The 25,856-nt window shown below is 44.4% G+C and overlaps 1 protein-coding gene across 1 annotated transcript in view; it reads left to right on the plus strand.

The window, feature by feature from the left end:
- The window catches only part of FANCM (DEAD/DEAH box RNA helicase family protein), a 152,100-nt gene that overhangs the window by 116,242 nt on the left and 10,002 nt on the right, over positions 1–25,856 (plus strand). The window contains exons 20-22 of the mRNA XM_087378925.1: positions 2,116–3,459; positions 18,926–18,986; positions 19,116–19,262. Coding sequence (XP_087235051.1) covers positions 2,116–3,459; positions 18,926–18,986; positions 19,116–19,262 — 1,552 coding nt within the window. The remainder of the gene's footprint in view (positions 1–2,115; positions 3,460–18,925; positions 18,987–19,115; positions 19,263–25,856) is intronic.

A 25,856-nucleotide genomic window follows, 5' to 3' on the forward strand; every position in this document is an offset into this window, starting at 1 on the left:
GTGTATGGTACTCATCCTCACTGTGTCCCTATGTGTTATCCTACTGTGTCCTCACTTGGTACATTTTCCCATCTGCCTGTTCCCACCTCGAGTTCATGAGAGCTGGTCCTTAGTTTGCATATTAAGTGTCTTTTGAAGAGAGAGATGTTCTCGTTGAGATACTCCTACCTCTCATAAGCTAGCTTTTGGCCAAATCTCTGTTGATGGCCTTTTCTGGTCACCCTCTCTTCTCTTGGGTACACAAGGAGTCTAGCCTGTCTACACTAAGCTACATGCTGCTACTCGAGATGAGGGGAACTTACGGAGTGGGAACTGAGCATCAACATAATAATCTGGCTGCTGCAACAAGGAGTATAGGCATATGAAGACGTTTGACTGAGAGAGTACAAGAGTAAACAAGAACTGATACACAAGTGTATTACAAACAAGGGATCTTGGCCCGTTTCTATTACAAGCAGCTAAGCTGCGTGGCATTGTGCAACCTCTCGTGTGTGTTTCTCTCACTCTCTCAAGTGCAACAGTGCGTGGAATACAACACACTCAGAAACTCTCTCTGCTCGTCAATGACCATTGGAGTCTTTTGCGTCGTCTCTGGCTCACTCAGTGTCTTCTCTTTGTTGTCATCTGTTGTTGTCTCCTGCTTCTGAGTTGCGCTTCTCCCTTATATGGATTTGCCCATGTACTGGATTCTCAGCCATGATCAGTCGTCCTTGTACATTGTTGTGCGCCACTTCCTGTCCGGCCTGCTTCTTGCATGCACCACTCTTGCATGCTCCAATTTGTACTTCACTTGCCTGCTCGTTCTTTTCCCACATGCAAGTGGGTGGAGTTGGTTCATTGGCAAGGAGCCTATGTTACAGGCTCACTGATCACAATATCTTTGCAGGAATATGTGACATGTCAATATTTCATCCATTCACTTCCTACCCTATGCAAATCCTTGCATCGGATTGCTTCCATGGCCCTGCAAGGAAGTTTATCCATGTTGGGTTTTTCAATTATGGGTCACTTTTGGCAGGAGCTATTTATTGTTTTGGGCACTATATGCACTCTAAGTACAGCATACCACCCTTAGACAGATGATCAATCTGAGAGGGTGAACACATGGGTGGAAAAGTATCTGTCAGTCTGCCATGACATTTGGGATGGACTTGCAGAGTTTTGTAACAATCGCACCAAGCATTTATTTATAGGGATCAACTGGTTTTAGGCCTTATGTATGACTGCAAGGAATGCCTTCCTCAGTCACAGATTTGGCTGTTAAATCAGCAAGCCCTGGATGACATGGAGGATATGGATTCTCTTTTGAAATTGGAAAATTTCAGAATGGTTCAAACGCAATTGACTGTTTTCCAAATATTAATGATATTGCTCCTTATTGACCCATCGCAGTCTTTGCAAATATCAAAATGAAACCTAGGTTCTGTTTTCAGCAATGTCTACCTCTTGGGTGATTGTGTGAAAGCTGGACCTGTTGGGTGACAAGTGCCCATTCTGATTCATCACAAGGAAATGATGATGAAATAACTGCACCACATGTTGTTTATTGACCAGTTGCAACCCAAGCTTCAGGCATTAAGAAACCAAGTTATTGCCATCATTTTGATGCTTTTTTTGGGATTTCTCTGGAAAAAGTAACTTCTGGGGGAGTGCAAGTGGGCTAGTCACTTTGCCCAAATCACATAGGCCAAGTCACTGTGCTGCATATTTTAGACTTTCCTGAAAATGGAAAGTCAACTTTCACTTGAATTTCCTGAAAATGAAACTGGAGTGCTTTTCTGGTTTTCCCATGTTAATGACTCTTTTGGTAACTTCTCTTACATTCTTCTCTGAGAGTATTTCGCATTTTGCATCTATCTCACTGTCAGGGAGCATTGGCATGGTAAGTATGTTTTTCCTTGTAACCTCAGCATGTGGACTGACCTGACAACAGAGCAGTTTATGATGATGAGCATGTTGGTATTCTCATGTTAGTGACTCATTTGGGAAACACACTTATAATCTTTTCTGTTTGTATTGCACATATTTCATCCTTCCTGTTACATTTCAAGGGACGTAGGCATACATGTATGATTTTTCTTTGTAATATGTGCATGTGGCTTGACCTGACAACAGAACCAATGATGATGGAAGCTGAAGGTGGCTCTAAGCATGCTTTGGAGAAAAGTTTTACAGAGCCGGCTATTCTGCGCTGTACTTCTCATATTACAATCCCAGTGGGGGACAATGCTTTCACAGAACCATCAGGCTTTTCTGATAACCCTCCAGTCCATGAGTTACATAATCAAAGTACAGATATAAAGGAACCTTCACCCGAACTAACACACGATGCTTATAGTACTCCTGCTACATGTGTGACAGTTCATGAGTTACATGATCAAAGTACAGATCTAAAGGAACCTTCAGCAGAACAAACACATGATGCTTATAGTACTCCTGCTACATGTGTGACAGTTCATGAGTTACATGATCAAAGTACAGATCTAAAGGAACCTTCAGCAGAACAAACACACGATGCTTACAGCACTCCTGCTACATGTGTCAAAGAAAAGCTTGATCCTTGCCAGAAGTCTTGTAATCCTGTTAATCATGGTAGCACATTTTGCCAAGTCGATACTGCAGGTTATGTACGAATTTCGTCTCCACCCAGATTACCATTCGATGGTCGCTTGCTGTGTTTGTATAATGAAACTTGCTATGGTGAAGATCCTAATGCAAAGGAGATTTCCAAGTTTGATTCGCCTGCAATGCCACCATCTTTGCAAGGAGGATTGGGAGAGCAGGAAGGTTTCTGCAAGGAAGACAAAGTGCTCCCTGCTATTCAGTTGAAGGAAGCTCTGACATTGGCAACGATCAATACAGAAATTGATAGAGGAGGGTATTTTGTTGCCTCCACACCTGAAGAGAAAATTTTAAAAGACAATTGCAGGTACAGTAGGCCTGTGGAAATTGATGGCAGTCTGAATTGTGATAGTCCACGTCTAAGTTGTCTGGCAGAGGAGGGTGTTGTACCACTTTCACCTGGTTTCAATGATTCATTAGTGTCCCAGGTGCGTGACTTGGCACAACCTACTGCAGTCATCGGTGAAGAGAAGGAAAACTATAATGAAGGCCTTCACAGAGCATCTATTGGTAACAATGAGAAATACATAACATTGACTGGTGCAAATACTTCCTGTAAGGCATCGAGGAATGTGCAAAGTACACCTGCTATCGTGATGAAAGATAAAAAGTCAGTTCAATCTTCAACAGGGATGATATCACCATTACGTCAGCAAAGTAGCAAAAGTAGTGGTGGAAATTGGAAGTTATCTGTAGATGTTACTTGTTCTGTTCATAAGCCTAGGAATTTGAAACGGCTGCGGAAAGTTCAGGATAAGCGAAAAGGAGAAACAGAAAATACGGTGTGTTCTTCTCAAAAACCTCAACAGAAATGCAAGGCAAAGCGATTATTGTTAGGTGTGTGCGCTATTGTACCTGCCTCAGTTCTTAGTTTGATTTATAAGCACCTTAATGTGGTTTTTAATTCAGCTCAGTTTTTATGTGTCATCACCTCTTGTGCCCACCACAACCCCGCCCCCCAACACACTTTTTTTTTGGTAAAATCCAGTGTATCTATATTCTCATAAATTTACAATATGGGAAGTCTCCCACACACTGACATTAGACTCCAAACTAGAGCCAAATGTAAAAAACTCAAAAACAGATGGAGAACACTTCAAGGCTAGTAGCATCCAAGTCCCTTGCAGCAAAACTGTCATATAAGGATTGCTTGAGGGACATTCTGAAGAAAATATATGCTTGAGGAAACTGTTGACCCATCTTGGAATGCAGTCTCTGAGTCCAAATGGTCCATAGTACCCAAAAGCGAGTCCAGTGAAAGAAGAGGAGGAATGGAGACATCTGGGATGAGAGGCATCCAAACATCGAGAAATGTTTCCCAAATCTGATGGAGGGAAACCGAAGCCGCAGCAAATGAGAAATACGAGTGATCAATATGCGAGAGTGTGGGCAAGACCATAATAAATGAGGAACTGTTTCGCAGTGATGAGAGCAACGGGGACAGGAGGGGGAAGCAATGCGGCGTGTTGCCAATTTCGCCCCAATGGAAAAAGCTCCCACTATACACCTCTAAAAGAAAAACCTCTGTTTCAATGGCAATTCGGCTTTCCAGATTTTCATGAGTCGTGATTGCCACCAAGATAGAGGCCTATCCAAATTCCAAAGAGTGTTGGCATGCTTATCAATCCATGGCGATGGAAGAAGAAATCTGTAGACCTTCGAGGAGGTCAAATTATGCATTGAGAGCGTATGAGTAGCAGGAGGTAAGGAAGTCAATTTCCAGTCCAGTAATCTGTCCTGTACAAACAGTGGAGGGACCGGAACAACTGGCTGCAACATAGTTGAAAGAATTCTCCAAATGGACCTATGATGTAGACCCAAGGAGAATGTCCTGCAAGCTTGTGGAAATGAAAGCATACAACCTTGTTGATCCACAACATTGCCAACAAATCTAATGCCCAATTTCATGAGATTGTATGCTTTAATAGGTGCCTGTAAAGCGAGAGGCGATTCAAACACCTTGCTCCAATGGATGCTTTCCAAACGAAGAGATTACCATGATGAGAAGAAGCACCTGTCCATTTTGCATATGAGAGAATTCTCTTCCAATCATGAATAAAAGCATTAGAAACAGGGCAACCAGGAATTTTCCCCTGAAATGTGGTCATGACTGCTTCCCAGTGATCTGTAATCCAATGCCCATATGCATGAGACGCCATGTTTCCACACATTGCTGCTAACATAATAGCCCATGGCTGTTTTTGCTGAAAAAAATCAGCAATCATAGTGCTCTTTCTTGCCAACATATGAACCTGGAGATTGAGAATATTCAGCCCCCCATGAGTCTTAGGTGAACAAATAGACTGCATAGGTAGTAGTCGCAAAGCCTTTTTATGAGATTTGCTTTTCCAAAATATCTCCATAGCCTGAGACATATAGGAAGCCAAATGCTTGAAAGACCAGGGAAGAAGAGGCAAATAAAATTGCACATATGCCATAATGATGGATTGTACTATCCGAAGTTGAACATGTAAAGGCCAAGTAGACAAATGCCAGTATTCCAGCTTCTTGTTGATCTTTTGAAGCACCCATTTAAGCTGTTGTTGCGGAGTAATATTCCAGCCAATGGGGTAGCCTAAATGCCTCACAATAGTGTGGGAAGAGATAATGTGACCTGGCCAGAGAAGTGCATGCCAATCAGCTTCTTTCAAAGCTAGAAGTTTCGATTTCTGAAAATTGATTTGCAGTCCAGCAACTGTGCCAAAGTCATTCAGTGTATGCATCAAGTGAGAAAGGTCACTTTGATAATTCCTGGGCATAAAGTATGAATCATCAGCATATGCCTGTGCAAGAAAAGACTGTGCCCCTGGAATTTGCAAGCCATGAAGTTGTCCTGTATCTACAAGATAGTCCATATGCAACAGTAGCGGATGGGTAGCAATGGCATACAGTAAAGAACTAAGAGGGCAACCCTGTCTCACTGACCGGGTCATAGTCCAGGTTCTTGACAACCCACCACCAAGCAAGCACTGCGCTGTGGCGTGGACAGTATCAAATGCTTTCGCAATGTCTACTTGCAGAATGAGAACGTCTTGGTTAGAATATTTGGCATACTCAATCGCAAGCAAAGCATTAGAGATATTGTCAGTGATCTGCCTTCTGGGGACAAACCCATACTGTCTAGGATGAAGTCCTGCTTGCAAAAAGAATCGAACTCTGAGGACAATCATTTTAGCAATGAGTTTGTAAATAACAGGCATGAGAGATATAGGCCTCCAATCAGCCATCGTCTCACACAAGCTTTTTTTGGGAATCAATTTGACTAGGCCATGTTTCCAGGAGGGGGGAAGAGATTGTTCTGCCCAAGCATGATTGATCATTAGAAGAAGAGTGTTTTCGAGATCACCCCAAAATGCGCGGAAAAATTCGACAGTCAATCCATCCCAACCAGGAGAGCTGCTTTTGCGTAGATGACTCAAAGCATCATCCAGTTCACTAAGCATAAAAGGCTGCTCCAATGCATAAGCCTGTTCCCGAGACAAAATGGGCTGAACATGCATAAGAAATTGAGACCTAGCTGTATCCACCTGCATCAGAGGATCAGGCTGAAGAGAAAGGAGATGCTGGAAATGACTAGAACATAGCGATTCCAATTTTGATTTGGAAGTGGTCCAAGTGCCATCATCTTTCTTGATCCTACAAATATCCTCCTTTCGCCTATCCACATGAAGACTTTTGAAAAAGGCTTTGGAGGAACAGCCCTTATCCGAAAGGGGTTTCATGCGAGCTCGGATTTGCCATTTCTTTAATTTGCGAAGATCATTTTGGTGGATGATATGAACCGCATAGGCACAAGAATCCTGCTCAGAAGAGGTAAGCTGCCTATGAGAACTGATTGCATCCATTTGTTGCTTGTGAGATTGAGCCCATTTCAGCTTGAGCCTGAGGGTTCCCATGTAACTCCGTCCATAATCTTGAATAACAGCCTGTAAGCGATGAGCAAGGCTGATCCAAGCAAAATCCATATCCTCCTGAGCATGTAAGAGAAGGGGACGGACAGCCACTCTCACCATGTTCTGAAATTGTTGATGAAGCAAATAAGCACTATTAACATGGAGCAGGCGACGACCAAAGAAAGGCATATCATCTGTCAAACGTGCTATTGATAATGTCAAGCATACTGGAAAATGATCAGAGAGCAAGAGGGAATGGTCAACCCAAAGTGTACATGTAAAATCAGCATACTGCTGAGCATGCAACAAATACCATCTGTCAAGTCGAGCCCAGTATTGAGTAAAGGCATTGTGATGATATGTATAACCCATATCTCTGTCCCTTGTTGAGAGCCATAAATCTTCTGCATGCAGGGATGAGAGCATATCGTCCCAATGTCGGAGCTCAGTGGGGATCATGTGAGAGCGATGAGTTGTATTATCTTGAGTGGCAGGCGAGTTGTTGAAGTCTCCACACAAAAAAGCATTGGACAGCCATGGATATTGTTTAAGGGAGTCCCACATTTGAGCTCTAGACATAGAGGTTTGTGAAGCATAAACAGATGCTATTTCATAGAGATCAGCCTTCTAGATGCACTTGGCCTTGCTGACCAGCCAAGAAGTGTTGATTGTGTTCCTGTAAAGAGATCACATCGGGATGCATTCTATGTACATAATGCCAGAAAAGTCTCCACTTATTGACATTACAAAGACCCTGAACATTGTATGTAATGCAAGTAATTGAAGTAGACATAGAAGATATGTACACTCAAACCAAAAAGCAGAATAAAATATAAGCTGTCAGGTCTCAGCCATGGCATCAACATCCACCTGGCCTCCTGGATCATTAGCTCTATGATCCTCATCATTGTCACATACTGGGATGCCCCTTTTTAACACCTCAACCCACAGTTGAGAAGCAAGGCTGTCGGCAGGGGTAGAGGTCTGACCAGGGGTAGAAGTTGAAGCATCCCAATGGCGAGATTGTAATGGACGTGGTTTGAGAGCGAATACCTTTTTGGGTTGCTGCCAGGCACCCTAAGTAGAGGCATGAGATTCTGAAATTTTGCCCTTTCCCTTATCCTTTTGCTTAGCTGAAACCTGAACCACATTTTCTTTGGAAGGGACAGATTTGGATGCAACATCACCCAGTTTGGTAGCCATAGCCTTAGACCCCGGAGTATAAGTAGGGGAAGGTGTATTTTCTGGAGCAATAGCTGTAGGTGGGAGCTGATGCAAAACTGCAGGGCACTGTGAAGCTAGGTGGCCAAACTTATGGCATGTGAAACAAGCACCTGCAAAAACTCCCCATTTCAAATCAAAGTATTTTTCACCGAGGGGAACATCCTCCACTTCAACCGCAATGGAAGGAGGGGTTGGGTGATCTGTATCCCAAAGAATACAAAAGCGATTGCGATTACCCGAAGGGCGGGGTGGGCATACAACTTGCCCCAAAGTGGCTGCCAAACTTGGTAACTCAGCTCTCATATAGTCCGGGAAATCCACTACCTCAACCCATACAAGGCAGTGATGTCGAATAAGGCTGTGGTAATCCTTATTTGGCAACCATGTCATGACATGCACCATTTGTCTGCCATAGAATAAGGGCGACATCTCCAGTATCTGCTGACGATATGAGGCATCCGAAAAATGCACTTCATAAAAACCCCTGGAAGCAAAATATACTCCTTCAACAAAGCAGCCTCCCAACAATGCCTGAACCCACTGGGCCACATCATTGGCTGAAGGTAACTTTCCTGGGAAAAAAATGATAACTGCTTGCTGAGAGAACTTTCGAAGAGGAGCAACCAATGAAGGCAGCTTCAACTTATATTTGATGGCCGGGGGAGGTTTGGCCCACTCCTTCCGGCTGTGATGAAATTCATCCTTGAGCATGTCAAAAACATAGTGAGCATCTACAGAATCTGCAGAAGAGAAATCAACTTGCTGTCTTTTGGAGTCCCGGGAAGACTCCTTGCGAGAATAGCTTTTGAACTGATCTTCCATGAAGGAAAACAGGATGGGATTGATGAAGAGGCGGAAGCAGAGCAGAACTGTACGGACAGTGAACGAGGTGGAAATGCAAGCTGTACGGACTGTACGGAGGTACAGATTGTACGGATGTACGGAAGAAGGACTATGGGTGTTGAGTCGTACGGAAGGCGTGAAAATACACAGAAGTTGTACGGAAAACAAAAAGGGAAGAGGCTGCTGACGCAGAACAGCAGGGCAGATTGTACGGAGCAGGACGAAGGGCAAGGAAAAAGTCGATGCAAGCTGTACGAGAAGCGCGGGAAAAGACGAGCAGGTATGGCGAGGCTTCACCGGGAAGAAGAACGCTGTCTGTACGGCGTCCATACAGACGTAGGGCGTCCATACAGCTGTACGGACAAGGAGCGGAACTGAGCAAAGTCCTGACACGGACCTATACGGGGACTCAAGGAGGCTGCGCAGCAACCTTCACGACCTCACCACCGATCTCCTCTCCTCCATCGCTTCAACACACACACACACACACACACACACACACACACACACACAAAGAAGTAAAAAAAGAGATAGACTTCTATTAAGTATCAAAAAACCCACCAAGAGTATGGAACCCAAGTCTAAGGACCTTGTAATACCTGAAGAGCCAAGCCTGTGGCTAAAAATGCCATATCATGTGAGAGGAGGATTTAGAAAAGAAAAGGGCCGTTTCTCCATTCCTTGAGATAGAACCTCCTCCTGGTCAAAACCACTTGGATGTCCCCTGCATCCTAGACCGGATGTCCATCAAAGTGTTTACAGATGTTTGTTCGGATGCTGGCCAATTTCTGACCTGCGTGAATCTGCCTCTTGTCAAGTGCCTCCATATAATATCCAAACGCCAAACATGAACTGTATGAGGCTGAACCTGAAAGCCCAGGTTTTCATAAAACCCTTGATATCCAGTCAAACAGAGCCAAGCCATTGAACCTCAAATGATAAACAAAATGGAAGCGCTGAATCTCCCCATAAGCCTAGCAATCAAATCCTTACTCAAATGATCTTGGCTTGTCTGCACTCACAGCGGCAATACTGGATAGACTTAGTAAGTAATATGCATAAACCGTGGCCAAGAAGGATCAGCTCCGAATTTCTCCCTCCATTTGTTTATTGCAAATCTCTCCATGCAAGAAGATAAAAGGAAAGAGTGACCTTCCTATTTCTGAGGGATCTCCAAATCCACCTCCAAAAACCCCTCTGTAGATCCAGGCTAATCTGAAAACTTGCTTAGTGGGCTTCTTTGAATGGTCTCCAGCTACTTGCTTGAATCTGAAATTTCCATGCTTGCTAATAGTGAACTGGATAAAGGGAGTGATTACTTGCTACCAACCAACTCTACTCAATAGGTCCCAAGTCAAGAATTTTATATGGACACCCCATATAAGGATAGCCTCATTTCCCGTCAGGAACATCCTATGGATGGGGGTCTAAGTATCAGCTTGAAACAAACCGACACCTCTAAACTAAGCCCACTACACTCATAGGAAGAAATCGTGCATCTTGAAAAATATAATTTAATATTGCTTTGTCATCTCACTATCTACCACACGACTACGCAAAAAAGACAATGGTCCATTTTGTAACCCCTACAAATCCAATGCCTGGAAGGGGATGCGTATGCCAAAGAAGCCACCCATCCATGTCAAGAGGTTGGACTGTCCACCTTCCCTTGCGGTCCAATCCAAACAGATAGCTAAGTCAATTTGAGCAGTCCTTCTCCCACTCTCCTTGAGATGGTATGCCTTTGATCTCTTTGATCCTTAGGAAGATTTTTGAAAGCCTTTCAATATCCCACCGTGGTAGCTGAACCTCTCTCCCAAGTAGACAACTACATATATCATGAGGCTTCCTGATCATCCTGAATAAAACTACACCACATAATTGGCTGTCTAAAAGTCTCATCCTATGTGGATGGAGGAATCTTTGCCAGAGAACCCTTGATGCTGCACCAAGCCTTGATAATAACTGCCATAAATGATGAGAGAGGCATCCTGGTAGCTGTTGAAATGAAAATCCACTTCATGGTGTCTCGCTAATCACCACATGTGCAGGAAATAATCTTCCGCAAGACAAAAGCCTTCCATGGCTCTCACCTTAGTATAAATTTCCTAACAATCGATTTGTAAGGAAGCTTTGCACTTGTATCTAGATCAATGATATTTAGTCCACCTTCACATGTTGGGATCTCCCCTAAGAACACATGGTCAACTACCACTACACTAGAGGTAAGATCTAGCTTGGTTGAGCTCCAAAAGAGAAGCTTCCTGCTATTGCTCTGAAACGAACTGCTGCATGGAGAAAACATCAATCCCAACTTTATAGTCAAGGTATCTGATTGAAGAACCTCCCTGAATGCAACTAAATCCAACATCATCTCCCCATTCTGGGTAAGGCTTATTACTCAGCCAAAATTTGCTGGGCTCATGCCAGGTAATCTGGTCTCCTATTGCAAGACAAAAATATCCAATAATATCTGATTGAGATTTGAGAAGAGACTCATTGCCTATGCCATAAATGAACAGACTTCTCCCCGATAGCGGTGTCTTGTGCTAAAGGAGCACTAGACTGTGGTTGCAAGGATGAAGGCGTAGACTATGAGGGAGAAGGGTCAGCCTCACCTATGCTCGAGGGCTAAGGTTTTGGGTGAGCCTGAGGCTCCATAGGAATGGGACGCGAAGATGAAGAAGAAAGCGGGCTGCTGTTAGCGGAAGAGGGGGAGGAGCGGGGAGGCGAAGGGATGGGGCGGGTAGTCTAGGGTCGACCCGAGGGGGCGTCCCTCTTGGTACTGGGAAGATGCTTCTCGGTCTGCTCTCCCGTGCTCTCTGGTTCTTCGTGGCCTTCTTACTTCCTCTTCACCCTAGTCCACTTCCCCTCGAAAGGCTCCACCCAAAGAGTCAGGGACTCCTGCTGCTGTTGCCTCCGAGGACGTTGCCTCTGTTGCCCTTGTCGAGCATGCCGGGAGGGGGGGGGGGAGGGGCATGTCTCTGTCCTCTGGGGAAATCATGTGCTAGGTGGCCCATTTGTTTGCATCCAAGGCACTGTTAGAATCAATTAGCAGAGGGTACGCACAGCGGAAGACTGATAGAATAGCCCAGGAGCTCACACAGATTGTGTGGGGAGTGGAATCACAAACTTCTTAACTTGTGTGCTTCTTATAGATGTGCAGACTAGTAAATAGACAATGATCCAGCTAGATCTAGAAACCACCAAAAGAATATATTTCCGTCCAAAGCTATGGACACAATACAAAAGAGAGAAATGGCGGGGGAGGAGGGGGGGAGTGAGGCGGGGAAGGGGGTGGGAAGAAAGGCGGGGGAGGAGGGGGCTGAGAAGGCGGGGGGCGGGGGGGGCAGGTAGGTGGGGGCTGAGGGAGGGAGGGGGTAGGTGGAGAGGGAGGGGCTGAGGAAGGAAGGGGCAGAGGGAGAGGAGAGGGCTGAGGCGTAGAGAGGGGGAGGGAGCAGCTTGGGAGCAGGGAGGAGCAGCAGCACGATGATTACTCCCTTTTGAGGCTTGGTATGACAAGAAACCCAAGGTTGGCTGCACAGCCTATGTACATGCACCTACAAATAGAAGCAAGTTGGATGATAAGGCCATTATGTGCATTTGTGTTGGCTAGAGCAGCAAACGTAAATCTTACCGTCTCAACTCTCTACCATCTTCAGACTAAGCAATTTTTGTGAGTAGAGAGTTGTTTTTGCAGAAAACTTAGATCAGTCCATGATTGAGTTTAATAGACAGCTGCATACTGGTTCTTAGGATGTGTTTTAAAGGTTGCTTCCACTGGCTAATGAGGGCACTTGAGAACAGCCAGTAGAAGATCTCAGCAACTACAGCCTACACATGCTGATGCACAGCAGCCTCAAGTGGCTGATTCAAATTCTACAGGACAGCATACTTTCAGCCCCTCCCTCCAGTGGGACACCTCAACCCCCACCCCTTCTCCCCCCTTCCCTGCCTCTCAGCTCGCTCTCCCCCTCGGCCTTTCTTGCCTCTCTTGCCTCCCCCTTCTCCTCTTCCTACCCTCTAACCCACCCCTTCAACCTGCCTCTCCCCCCTTTTCTTGCCTCCCTCCTCCCTGCTTGCTTCCTCGTCTGACCCCTCATCCTCCTCTCTCGTCTTCTTGCCCCTTTTTGCCTTTCTCCTTCCCCAACTTTTCTGGAATGGATGGAGCTTTCTTTTGTTCGAGTCGGCCTTCTCATCTCGATTGGCAATGAATCCTCCATCAGCCAATCCTACTCCGCCTCCACGGGCCGCGAAAACTATCAGGTTTTCAAAAGACGAGTCGCAGAAGCTCAAGAAAGATGTAGAGCTTGAATGCTCGACCATTTTGATTGGACTCATCTATGGGTCTCACCCTTCCAGGTCTCAAACAAGAGACTGGATGGCGCTTCCTTGTAGCTGTTCCCAGTGTTGCCCCTCACGCAGCTCAGGATGCTTCAGCTATTGTTATGGTCCCAGTTGCAGCTTCTACCCGAGACCCATTGGTTGCTTCTCTTCCTATCACAGTGGTAGGCCCTGTCCGTGACCATGCGCATTCTCTAGTTGGAGAGGCCTTTGCAGCTTTTCAAACATAGGGTTCTTAGGAGCAGTCTTCAGCTCCCCCCTTGGATAGAGGAAAGGGTACCCTGTTGATCCACTTCCCTCTGAAGGGATCCTTCGCACCCCTGTGTCGGGCCTGATTCATAGGAACTCCTTTTCAGCCCTTGCAAATTTCCTTCAGGAGGACTTTGTGCCCTCTACCTTTGGTGAGGTAGTGATTGGGATTCTTGTTGACAGGGCGTCTTCTTCTTTAGGTGGTAGGGTGTTTTCTCCAATTGAGTTTCCACCACTTGGTTCCATCCCTCACTCTTTGAGCAGGAGGTCTTCCCTTATTGAGGGATTTGTTTCCGCCACTCAGTCGGGTAAGATGTTCCATTCTACATCCTCTCGCCGGTGAGGATTGTTAGCTAGAACATATAGGGTCTTGGTGGCATCCCTCATCGCCGCTACAGACAATTGATTCGGAATTAGCTTCATCCAGGTGTCATTAGTGGCTCTATTGATGTTTTACTCTTGCAAGAGCACAAATTGGATGCCAGTGATGTACAAATTTAGGCAAGCTACTTTTAGGTCACACCTTCTGGTCACCTGCCTTTGGTACTAGGAGAGGTACTTGTATTTCAGTTTTGGATTCTTTTCTTCCCTTGGTTGTTGGACATGGCGTGATCTTACCCTCTAGAGCCTAGTGGGTTCTTCTTTCGATTGGGGGTTGCAAGGTTGGACTCCTCAACCTTTACACCTCCAATAACAGAGGGGATTGTATACTGTTTTGGAAGGAGTTGCTCTCCTGGGCCCCCATTGCAGATTCATGGGTCATAGGAGGAGACTTCAACATACTAGAGTTACCCTCAGATAAAAAAGGGAGCAGAGAGGGCGGCATCCATTCTTTGGAGAGGGCAACTTGGGATGCTTCCTTTTCAGTTTCAATGGTAGAGATGTTTGGCTTGATGATGCTTTTCACACTCAGTCACAATCACTCTTGTATTCTTGGTTGCAAAGGAGGCCGCAGATGCCTATCCATGCACGGATTGATTGGATTTTATGTTGGGAATTGGGCATTGGATAGAGGAGGATATGTTTGCATTGCCCCTAGGGTTTCCAATTCGGATCACTTTCCAGTGGTTCTGATGGTTTCCGAGCCGCATTTGAGAGGACGGTCTGCCAGCATTAGGATTCCTGATACCGTTTATGCAAAGGAGGACCTTTTAGAGGCAGCTTTGCAGATCTGGGTTTCAAAACTCTACTCTCTGATCGAACAAAATCTCCTAATGAGCCCTTGCTGCAGCAAGGCGCTCTTGAATCCAAGCATCAAGTGGCATCTTCTGCTCTTTTCTCTGCAAAGCTGCCAATTGCTGGTGAATACCAATCTCTCGCCTAAGAATCCCATGTCTCTTGGTACTAGCAACTAGATGATAAAAGTCACTAATATCAGAGAGGGCTGCTACCATATGTGAAGGGGAGGGTTGCATCCCTTACTCCCTGATCTTATTCATGATACGTAGACAATGGTTTGTTCATGGCAGAAGCATTTTTAATAATAAATTCTCCTTTTGGGAAGCTTCTAAGTGGGCCATGCAAAGCGGTCAAAAGCTTGCACTCCTGGACTAGATTGGGACTTCTTGGAGGGCACCCGTCATCACTTTGGATCTTAGATGCATGGATCAGAGGGGTCTCAGCCTTGTACAGGTCAGCCCACAACCAGGTGCTCATAGGAGGGGTTAGGGGAGATAGGTTTCAAATTTCTAGATCAGTCCGTCAGGGATGCTCCCTTGTCTCTTTTCTTTTTCTCTTTGTGGTTGAGGCTATAAGCATTTTTCTTAGGTCTGGAGCTGACATTCTTGGGCTCAGACTTCCCCTCAGACGGGAAGAGGACCTCGTGGATTACAAGTTAGCGGATGACATTGCTATCTTCTTGGAGGCCTCTCCTCAGAGACTCACTTCCTTCAAGACAGCTTTGGATTTGTTTGTACTGCAGTAGGTGCTCACATTAATTGGAATGAGTCCATTGGCTTTTGGATATGCGACGATGACACTCTAGATTGGGGGGCGGATTTGGATTTCACATGGATTCAGAGGGGTGTGTCAGTTAGATACCTAGGATGCCAGGTCGGTTTAGGTATCTCTTCTTCGTAGCAGATTGCTCTTGTGTTGGGGAGCATTAGGAGGAAACTCCTTTTCTGGAGTTCAGCTAGACTAGACCTTGCATCTAGAATGGTGGTTGTGAACCAGGTTTTGCTGGCTACAGCCTGGTATGTGTGCTTCTGTTGGTGTAGTTCTAGAGATTGTATCACTCAGCTCATAAGGCCTATCATGAATTTTTTATGGAGCAAGCTAGATGGCACTACAAACACTATTGCTAGAGGATCTTGGGACACCTTGATTGTGGTTACAAGACTTATGCCTGGGGATGAGCCTTGTATTTTTTTTTTCATTCATGGTATTTAGGCTTGCGGCCCCTCCTCAGGGGGATATTGGATGGACAACACTAGATGGATCTTCACCTCAACCCGTCTTAGGTCTCCTTCCTCCTCGCTTATGGTTGCGAATCTGAAGGCTTGGGCCAGCTTCAGAAGTACCCTTTGGACAGTTTCTCATGTTAGGAAATGGAGTCAAGTTGAGTCAGTTTTGGTTTGTTCTAGTGAGTCCTAGTGTGAGTTTTAGGCTTGTGTGTCCTGGATGCTTCGCAGAGTTGGAGGGCCAGATGCACAGAGGCCTTAGACGGATCTCACGTCCGTCCCTCGCACAACTTGGCCAGTATTTGACACTGTTCACACATTGATGGCCAGTTGGCTGAGCATGCAAGGTTCTTCCCGGACAGCCTCTGGTAGGAGGGTTATATTCCTTAGGGAATGGAAGGGTTTCCCCTTTTTCTTAAAGAATACAACAAGGTTGAGGTGGCACTTTCAGCGTCAACCTTGGTTTCTTTCCAGTTCATTTTGAGTTTTCTGTTCTTTATTTTAGGGGGGTTTCCTCATGTACATCATGATGTATTTCCGCTTTGAGCTTGCTCACACGAGTATTTTTCATACTTAATAGAAGTGTTTTTCATGAAAAAAAAGAGGGAGTAATCATTTTGAAGGCCTTGGCTGCGCATTTGTTCAAAGTGTGTGCTGCACACATTTTTGTCTCCATCCGGAATTTATGTGGAAGTCTTTTCCTTGTAATCATGCATCTGTTCGTTCCTACTTTTCCTCTCAGCAACACTATATTGTTGAGGTCCCCTTCTTCCTCCTCTTTGCCCCTCCTCGTCGTGCTGCACTTTGCACCCTGATTCAATCATTCTCAACCATAACCACAAATTGCTTGAAGCATTGAAAGACATCTGATTTTTCTTTTAAGGGTTAAACCCCCTCTGTCTATTATTAGAGTTTGCACTTCGCACTGTGTCAGACTGAATTTTAAGTGTTCCAAGGATTGTCACTGAAGAGTGCACAACAAAACACAACAAAATTCTCCCAAATGGGATTGAACAGTCACTGGTATTTGCAAAACACAAGGCAAATGCAACGCCGTTTAAGAAAGCTTGACAACATAGTCACCAATGTAGTCAAATTTAACTCCGTAATAGGCCGGCTTGAAAAGCAAAAAGCCCTCTCCCTTGTGAGGACCAAACAGGCCGAGTCTTAGCAGAGCAGAGTCAACTCAAGTCTGTCTGGGCAAAAAAAGTGCAGCTCCAGAACTGTTTGAGCGGTATCAAAGCCAAAGCAGGCAAAGACTGAATTGACCAAGCTAGTAGAGAGCTGGAATAGGTGCAACAATTAGGGCAAGAGCTACAAAACTGATGCAACTATTCTGAATCAGAGAAAACCCATCTTCTGCCTTCGTCAATTTTCTCAATATATGGTCTCTTTTTTGTTTCTGCACCCTTCCTTTCCATCTTGTGTTTCCCCTCAACAATCTTCATCAATAAGGCCTCACGATTGATCCAGAGTTGCCCTGTCCTGCAAGTCTAGCCAGCTAGTCAAGGAAAGTGCTATAGCATGCATGAATCCCTCTCCAAATATGGTTGCTTGTTAGAAAATGGGTGCAGAAGGTCCAGAACAGAGGAAACTCCACCAACGTTAGTCGACCATTCCAAAGACAAAAGCTGCACCTCCAAAATCACGTCCAAAAGAGGCGACCAAGCCCGTAACAGAGGAGAGCAGTCAACAAAAGGACAAAACACCAGACGGCCAGGTCTGGAACACTTGTAGGGGGTGGCGGCTGATTGAATACAAGCTGCAAGCAGGTTTGTCATGACAAAAATGTTTTTGTTTTGCGAAATAAGTGCTCCTCGAGGCCAAGAGAGAGGCAGCTAGGTGCGGGAGAGCAAGGGGCAACCTGGCTCTAATACCAAATGTTGGAGATGGGGGGAGAAGATAGAGAGTAGAGATAGTCAGGCGAAGCAAAAAATGACTACATTTTGGCATAGTTTAGAAAGTACAACGCACACTTGGGGTTACGTACCCTTAGCCCAAGGGGGAAAAACCCCTCGTTGGGGATAAAAGTGCTCCTTGGGTGAGGTGTTCACACTAATCCACTACTAACATCTTATAGTTACAACCTCTCTAACCAAAAGTCTAAGAAGCCAAGAGGGTTAAAGTAATCTCCATGAGGCTTAGCTTTCTCAAAAACCAAGAGAATAGCAATATCTTGGTCGTTATGCTTGGCCCATTCTGAGGACTCCCAAAAGGAAAATATGTTATAAAACATACTACGGTCATGCACAAAGCCTCTATGTGCATCATTAATCAATTCAAGAAGCAAGGGCTGCAAACAAATCGTGATTGCTTTTGCTAGAGTTTTTTATGCTTTGCCCAACAGAGTGTTTTCAGCCTCCACTATGTAATCAAAGACCTATTACCCCATTTGGGATGAGATGAATGAGGCACTCAAAAGTGAGACATAAAACTAAAGTCCTAGGTGCCCTAAAGAGCTGAGGTGACATCGTCACCAATCACATCTCACAAAGAAATGCAAAGTATCAATCTGTCTGAACCAAGGCATTTGCCCTTGTACAGGGCATGCAAGGCATCGTCAAGGCTGAAATTCCATGTTGGTGAAAGGCGCATTAAGAGGTGCCTTCATCTTAAGGGTCGCCAATGGAACTGTAAATCTGGATGAGTCTTTGTCAGCTGTATCACACTCCATTGGTAGGAGTGGGGCATAATACTCAATACCAATCTGCATGATCGTTTGTGGATCTGACTGCAAAACACCATGAGAATCAAGAAGCTGTTTAACACTTCCTGCCATGCCTAAGGCCCTATGGTATTGAAAATTTGTCTTTTAACTCTTCTCCATCTTTGAATCCAAAAAGATCACATGCATGATAAGAGAACTCAGCCTGTTGCTCCAAATGTATCTGCTGATGAGCCCTTGCTACAAGCAAGGTGCTTTTGAACCCACAGAAACCCTAGCCCTTGAATTGTAGCCATCACACATTTAACATTTACCCCAATTTCCATAAGAACAACGATACATCAATACATTAACTTGGTAGTTTATAGTTGTTCTATGGATGGAAGCTTTTACCTCAGTTTCAATACTTTGGAGAAGGACTAAGGCTGTCAAACATGTGCTAGAAACAGAGAAGAGGTCAAGTAGAACAGACAGACAAGTAATAAGAGGAAAACCTTCCCTCTTCTCTCAAGAGGCTCTTCTTTGAAGAGGGTAGATAACCAAAGATTAAGAGGACAAGAATCTGGAGACCTAATCTAAGCATAGGATATTTAAAGAAACAGTTTCAGTTTTTAGTTTGTGTGCAATGGTAGTCGTCCAACATTTTTTGGTTTTCTGTTTTTAAGTTGCTCTTTTGTTTTCAGATGAAGGTTCGCGAAAGCAAAAACTTGCACTTGCAGCTACCTTGGTTGATGTGGAAGCTGAGTAAGACATTTTTATTGTTTATCTTTATGGGATTCAGTATCTGGATTGTATACTCTCTCTAACATTCAGGTGTCCTTCACTGCTGCTCTTTTGACTCTAATTATTATAATAATCTTCATTGTTGTGCAGGGTCTCATCTGACGAGGCTCTCTCTGCAGATGAAGAGGAAAGTGAAGATGACGAAGGGTCTTTACAAGATTTTATAAATGATGAAGCTGAACCTACTGTGGCCAGTCAGCAAGGTGTTGAACCTATTGACATGATGGCTGTTTACAGGTATCGACTCTCACTTGCAAGCACACATGCATGTCCACGTGCATACATATGCCCACACAAGCACATGCATGCACACATGCATGTACAGATCCGCACAGACCTATCCAAGAATGCATGATGCAACCATCCATCCAGATTCCATGGGCATGTGTGGGTACACACATGCACATATGCACACATGATGACAATGACAATGGATCATCGTATCATCGTGATAACAATGTACATCCACTGGAGACTGAATATGACCGATGGAACAAAAGAGTGCATTATGATAGTAGTAAAAGAAGATTTTGTGATGTGTGATGTGGAAGCAGTCCTATTTGTGATTGCTGGTGGCTTGTGTGCATTATCACCTGGTCTCCATGACCTCAGCTGTTGTGAAGACATGCAAGGTTCTGAAAAAGAAGAAGCTTAAGGAGCTGCTTCTTGGTCTCCACCTAAGCGCTAAAAATACCCTTCACATTCGCATGGCTTTGTTGCCTCAGAGGTAACTGGCAATGGTGACACGGCCATCTATGATTTGGTGAAATCTAACTTGTATAGTGGACAAAGTGTTGCTCAATCTCCATTGGGCCCATAGTTGGATCCGAAATGCGCCCCTTATGGTTATGGGCATCAGGGGCATTAGAGCGTCCCATGGTGCCACTTACCTGTGCGGGGCGTGTTTTTTTAATAAAAAATGGCATTAAAAATTTTTGGTATGTGGGGGTAGGGGATTAGGTTGGTGGGATTTGGAGGGATGTAGGATATTGATGCTGATAAGCTGTATTTATAAGAACTTAGGCAAAAGCATTCCATACCTTGAGGCTTGGATAGTCAAGAATTCCAATCTTTTGCACATGCACACTGCCCATACATCGATATGCTTATGACTTTGGTCTCTCTAGCTCTACCTTCTCTCTCGATGGCATCTCCACCATTGCTCAAGGCTGTGATCTCATGCTTGATGCTCTTCTGTGTTCAGCCTCTTATGCTCATCAACGCTCAAGTTTCTCAATTTATCTGATGAGTTATGAGTTATATCATGTGTGATATATCTGCTCTCAATTGTATTTAGACTTGTAATATGTACTGAGTGTTAAACTCTCTGGCTTCCGTTCTGATGGCGTAAGGCAATTTGAAGTTTTATAATTATGGTCATGTTTCTTATGAGTACATATACATGTCTTGTCAATCTGTGATAGTTTAAGATTACTCCCCTTTGGAAAAATAAATATAAAACATAATTAATGTCTTTAGAGTCTCGTACCTTACAGGCCCATTATGGCACGCCTCTTTTTGCCTCTTACCACCTTGATGGGCCTTGACTTCCATTGTACCCATTCGTGCACAACCCACTATGTGCCACGTGTCTCACACCGTAGGTGATGGACGCTTGCTCGGATGCAAGTCACTGCTCTCTATGTCTATCTTGCTACCGGCTCACGCACATATGCTGAGTTGCGAGTCCTCATTCAGCAAAGGAATTGGCCTTGTATGATGGGTTTATGTGATGTGCGAACACCTGTAGTTATGGGTGTCTCTCTCTCATGATTATGCTTCAGGCTATCTTTCTTTTTGGGACGATATCCCTAGGGAGGCCACTTCAGTTTTAAACCAAATGCTTGATGTTCTCCATCCATAAACAAAGCTCTTTACTGTCTTTTGTTGCTTAGAGCTAGCTTTCCGAGGCTAGAAAGGAAGCCTATTTGTTGGCATGCATTGCACCTTGTGGATGTATTTGATTGTCCTCTCCATCCCAAGAAGTTCAAGGTGGCAAACTTCCCATCTCCAAGAGTAGTGTAGACTTGGGTGGTCCTTGTACCTTAACAAAATATTTTTTTGAATATATTTCACCTCATTCCAAGTATCTTGTGAGAGATTGCCACTTTAAACGTCAATCTTTGCTGTTGCACTCCATTTTACCACTAGGCTTGTGGATATATTTCACATCATGCCAAGTACCTTGTGAGAGACTGCCACCCCAAACCACAATCTTTGAGGTTGCACTCCATTTGACAACTAGGTTTTCCTCAAACCTGTAGCGACATCGCCTTTAGAAGGGTGAAGACTGATCTTCACATAGCCGCCTTTCCATTAGTTGGCTTCACCTCGTTAATGTGGGGATTAAAGTTCACTGTGCCTTTACCCCGGTTATGTACAATACTCAAACACATATATAAATGAATGAAAAAGAAGATTAGGGTGTTCTGCACCCACCAAAACTTGTGTGGCTCTCTGTTTCTCTCTCTCTCCTTCTTCCGTTCTTGCTTCCGTTGAGAGCACCCTCAACTGGTATCAGAGCCCGGGTGGTCTAGCTGAGCGTGCGTGAATGCTTGAAGCTCAGCAGCTCTGTGGGAGGAAGGAGATGCTCTGTGGGAAGATTTGTGGGTGACTTTACTTGCATCGGAGTGTGTAGAGACCTTGGAGAAACCTTTGGAAAAGTCACTTTGGCTTTGCGAAGTGGTTTTGAGAGCCTGTTAAGTGTTTTCAAAGAAAAAGTCGTTTTTTGAGCTTTTCCCTGTTCCGTTCGATGACAGAGACTCCATATTGACTTGTAGAGGCAACTATTGCTTGCTTTTGGTATCCACTTCACTTCAGGAGCTTAGAAACACCTTCATTCTTGAATCTGGGATCATTTCATTGGATTTCTAACTCACTGTGTCAGTTTTTGCGTTTTTCTGCTCGGGTGTTGGAAATCAAGTTTGGAGCAACCATTTGCAGATCTGTCAGTTCCGGTGGACTCAGGAGGTCCTAAAAATTCTATGTTGCTCATCATTCGCACGCCAGTGGAGTTTACAAACAGCTCTGTTTCCAAAAACGTTTTTCAGTGTGTGTGTTGGACCCAGTGATTGAGACCACGGTTTTCAAAACCATCTGTCCCATTGTGTTCCGGACGTCCCAAAACCCCTACCTGTCAGTTCTTACGTGATTCGGTGGAGGATTTTCAGAGTTATAGATCTCTGTGTATTCGATTTTGTCTCTGTTATGCATTTTTCATTCTAAGGTTTTGAAACCTTAGATTTATGCCACACAGCAGTGGATAAGTGTTGACTCCCATTTCTCACTCATCGGTTGGGATTTTGGAGTTCCGACAGAAGAGAGATATTTGCATATTTTCTTGCTGAGTCTGATTATGCAATGGCGCCCATGTTTTGAGGCATCTCAGGTTCTATTTTCAGTAGCGGTCATTACCGTGGGACTATGATTTCTTGAGCATATCTTATGCAGATCACTCTGGTTGTAGTTTGAGCTGTGTGCGCTCATTTGTGGTGTGCATTGTGTTGCAGTGGATGATTTATAGGCCATTTGGATGCATTGCGGTTCTTATTGGATGCGCTGATAGGCTCAAATTGCCTTGTGGGATGCTATTTTTATGGACGCGTTGCACATGGATGCTATTTTATGCCGAGGGACAGCTTTGACACATTGCAGGTGATGCATTGATAGTGCTATGCTCTCTTGGATGAGATATTATTGATGCATATGCCAGTGGATGGTGTTTATGCTTGAGTCATTTGGCACTTATTGGCATTTTGGATTGCCATTGCAGTTGGCATTTTCTTTTGGGCCAGATTTGCTCATATGGATGCATAGTATATGCACATGAGTCAGATACATCTTTTGATGCTTTGAGCTTTGAGTTTTGGTGATATTTCACTCTATTGTGCCATACACATTTGGGTGCACCTGGTATTTGGTGTGATTCTCTCTTATAGGCACTAGCATTTGGGATTTTGCTTTATTTGCATCATGGCATCCTCTTCCATGTCTGAAAAGGAGTTTTTTAGCATTAAAAAGTTTAATGGGACAAACTTTTCTTTGTGGAAAGAACAAATAAGGGATGTGCTTATTCAAAAGAAGCAGATTAAACCCTTGGCAGGGATTGAAGCTAAGCCTGCAAATATGTCTGAGGATGATTGGAATGAGTTGCATGCATTAGCAAAATGTACTATTAGATTTCATCTTGAGAGAGTCCAAGGGAGGACAAAGGAAAAGTGAAGATCAAGGAGATCAATGCAGTCACACATGATAGTGACAATGACGTTCTCTTCATGTCTAGTTTATCTGCAGAGTTGCTTATCACTTCAGATGATGCATATTCTCTGGATTAGATTTTGGATTCTGGTGCTTCATTCCATGTTACTCCCCATAGGGAATGGTTCTCCACTTATGACAGTGGAAAGACAGGTTGTGTGCATCTTGGAAATGACTATGCATGTGACATAGTGGGACCAGGTGACATAAAGTTTTCTTTTGCAAATGGGTGTGCATTTATTTTGAAACATGCGAGACATGTGCTTAAGTTGACCAAGAGTCTTATTTCAGTGGGTCAGCTAGATGGTGCTAGTTTTCACACCACTTTTGGCTTTCAGAGTTGGAAAATTCAGAAGGGCTCTATGCTTTTGGCCACGGGTGCCAAGTGTGGGACTTTGTATCCCTTACATGTATCAGGGGTATTTGATCATGTTGTTGCAATAACCGAGCAGCCAAGCACTTCTTTGTGGCATTGCAGGTTGGGGCACATGAGTCAGAATGGAATGAAACTCTTATGCCGTTTGGGTTATGTAGCGCATTTGAGTTTCTCTGATTTTGAATTTAGTGAGCACTGTCTCTATGGGAAGCAGACTAAATCAGCCCATAAAAGAAGGGGAAGAAAGAGTTTGAAAAGCTTGATTTGGTGCATTCAGACGTATGTGGTCCCATGCCTACACGGTCATTAGGCGGGGCTGAATACTATGTGACATTCATTGATGATGCAATTAGGAAAGTGTGGGCTTATGCTATAGCTCGGAAGAGTGATGTTTTTCAGGTATTTTAGAAATGGCTGGCCTTGGTTGAGAATCAGTTAGGTAGAACACTTAAATGCCTACGGACTGACAATGGTAGAGTGTATCTCTCTCATGACTTTCAGCATTTCTGTGATACACGTGGGATTAAGAGGGAGCTCACATCCCCTCGTACTCCAGAGCAAAATCGAGTTGCAGAAAAGATGAACTGTACCATTCAAGAAAGGTTGCAATGCATGCTTTCCAATGCAAGTCTTTCTGGTGGTTTTTGGGCTGAGGCAATGAAGACTGCAGTGTATGTGATCAATAGATCACCTAGTAAGAGTTTGGATGGTGGTATTCCTGAAGAGGCATGGAGTGGCAAGAAGCCCTCTTACTCTCATTTGTGTATATTTGGGTGTGAGGCATATGCACATGTGCCAAAAGAGCTTCGAAAGAAGCTAGATCCTAAGTCTAGGAAATGCATCTTTCTGGGTTATGGTGAAAGTGGAGAGATGGGCTATCGTCTCTGGGATCCAGAAGCAAAGAAGATCATACGCAGCCATGATGTAGTCTTCAATGAGAAGAAGATGCATAAGGCACCCATGAGGGATGTGGAAATGAGGAGAATCACTTTCCAGGATGTGAATCCACCTGCATATGTTGATAGACAGCAAGCTGTCCATGCACCAAATGTGCAAGAAATGGTACCACCAAGTACTCCCATAGGTATACAATCAAGGGTAGATGATGAATCATCTTTTGGTGGAAATGATGAGCCAAATGTGGTTGATATGCAGGTGGGACATCAAGCTAAAATGCCCTCCATATGTGAAATTGAGTCATACAGATAGTCCCAAATCGGATAAGGAAAGGGCCATGATGGCCAAGGTTCCTTATATGCAGTGAGTACTCCATTGCCTCCATATGTGAAACTGAGTCATACAGATAGTCCCAAATCAGATGAGGAAAGGGCCATGATGACCATGGTTCCTTATGCATCAGCAGTTGGGAGTCTTATGTATGCTATGATAGCTACTAGACCAGACATTGCATTTGCAGTGGGAGTTGTTAGTGGGAGTTGTTAGCCGGTATATGGCTAATCCAGGAAAGAGGCATTGGGAGGCAGTTAAGTGCATCATGAGGTACATGAAGGGTACCAAGGAGATGTGCATCTGCTTTGGTAGAGGAGACATCCGTGTACTTGGGTACACAGATTCAGACTATGCAGGGCATGTGGATAGTAGGAGATCCACTTTTGGTTATGTGTTCACCTTTGCAGGTGGTGCAGTGTCGTGGATGTCTCGCGCACAGAAGTGCGTTGCTTTGTCTACCACAGAGGTTGAGTATGTTGCAGCCACAGAGGGTTGCAAGGAGGCTATATGGCTTGATCGGCTAGTGGGAGATTTGGGGATTCATACAGGTGTACCGACATTGCATAGTGATTCCATGAGTGCTATTCAGCTAGCACGGAATCCAGTCTTTCATGCAAAGACCAAAGACATTGAGGTCAAGTATCATTTCATCAGGGAGGTACTTGAGGACAAGTGCATAGAGCTTGTCAAGGTTCATACAGATGATGACCCTGCAGATATGCTGACGAAGAGTCTATCTAGTCAGCGGTTTGAGTATTGTCGTGTATTGATGGGCATTGGATAGTATGCTCACTGGTTGTTCTTCCTTAAAGGCACATTGTCCTTTAAGTGGGAGGTTGTGGGGGTTGAAGGTCACTGTGCCTTTACCCCGGTTATGTACAATACTCAAACACATATGTAAATGAATGAAAAAGAAGATTAGGGTGTTTTGCATCCACCAAAGCTTGTGTGGCTCTCTGTTTCTCTCT

This window comes from Dipteris shenzhenensis, chromosome 9, assembly GCF_047967505.1.
Source record: "Dipteris shenzhenensis isolate YYH24624 ecotype China chromosome 9, Dip_SZ_1.0, whole genome shotgun sequence".
NCBI classification, from domain to species: domain Eukaryota; kingdom Viridiplantae; phylum Streptophyta; class Polypodiopsida; order Gleicheniales; family Dipteridaceae; genus Dipteris; species Dipteris shenzhenensis.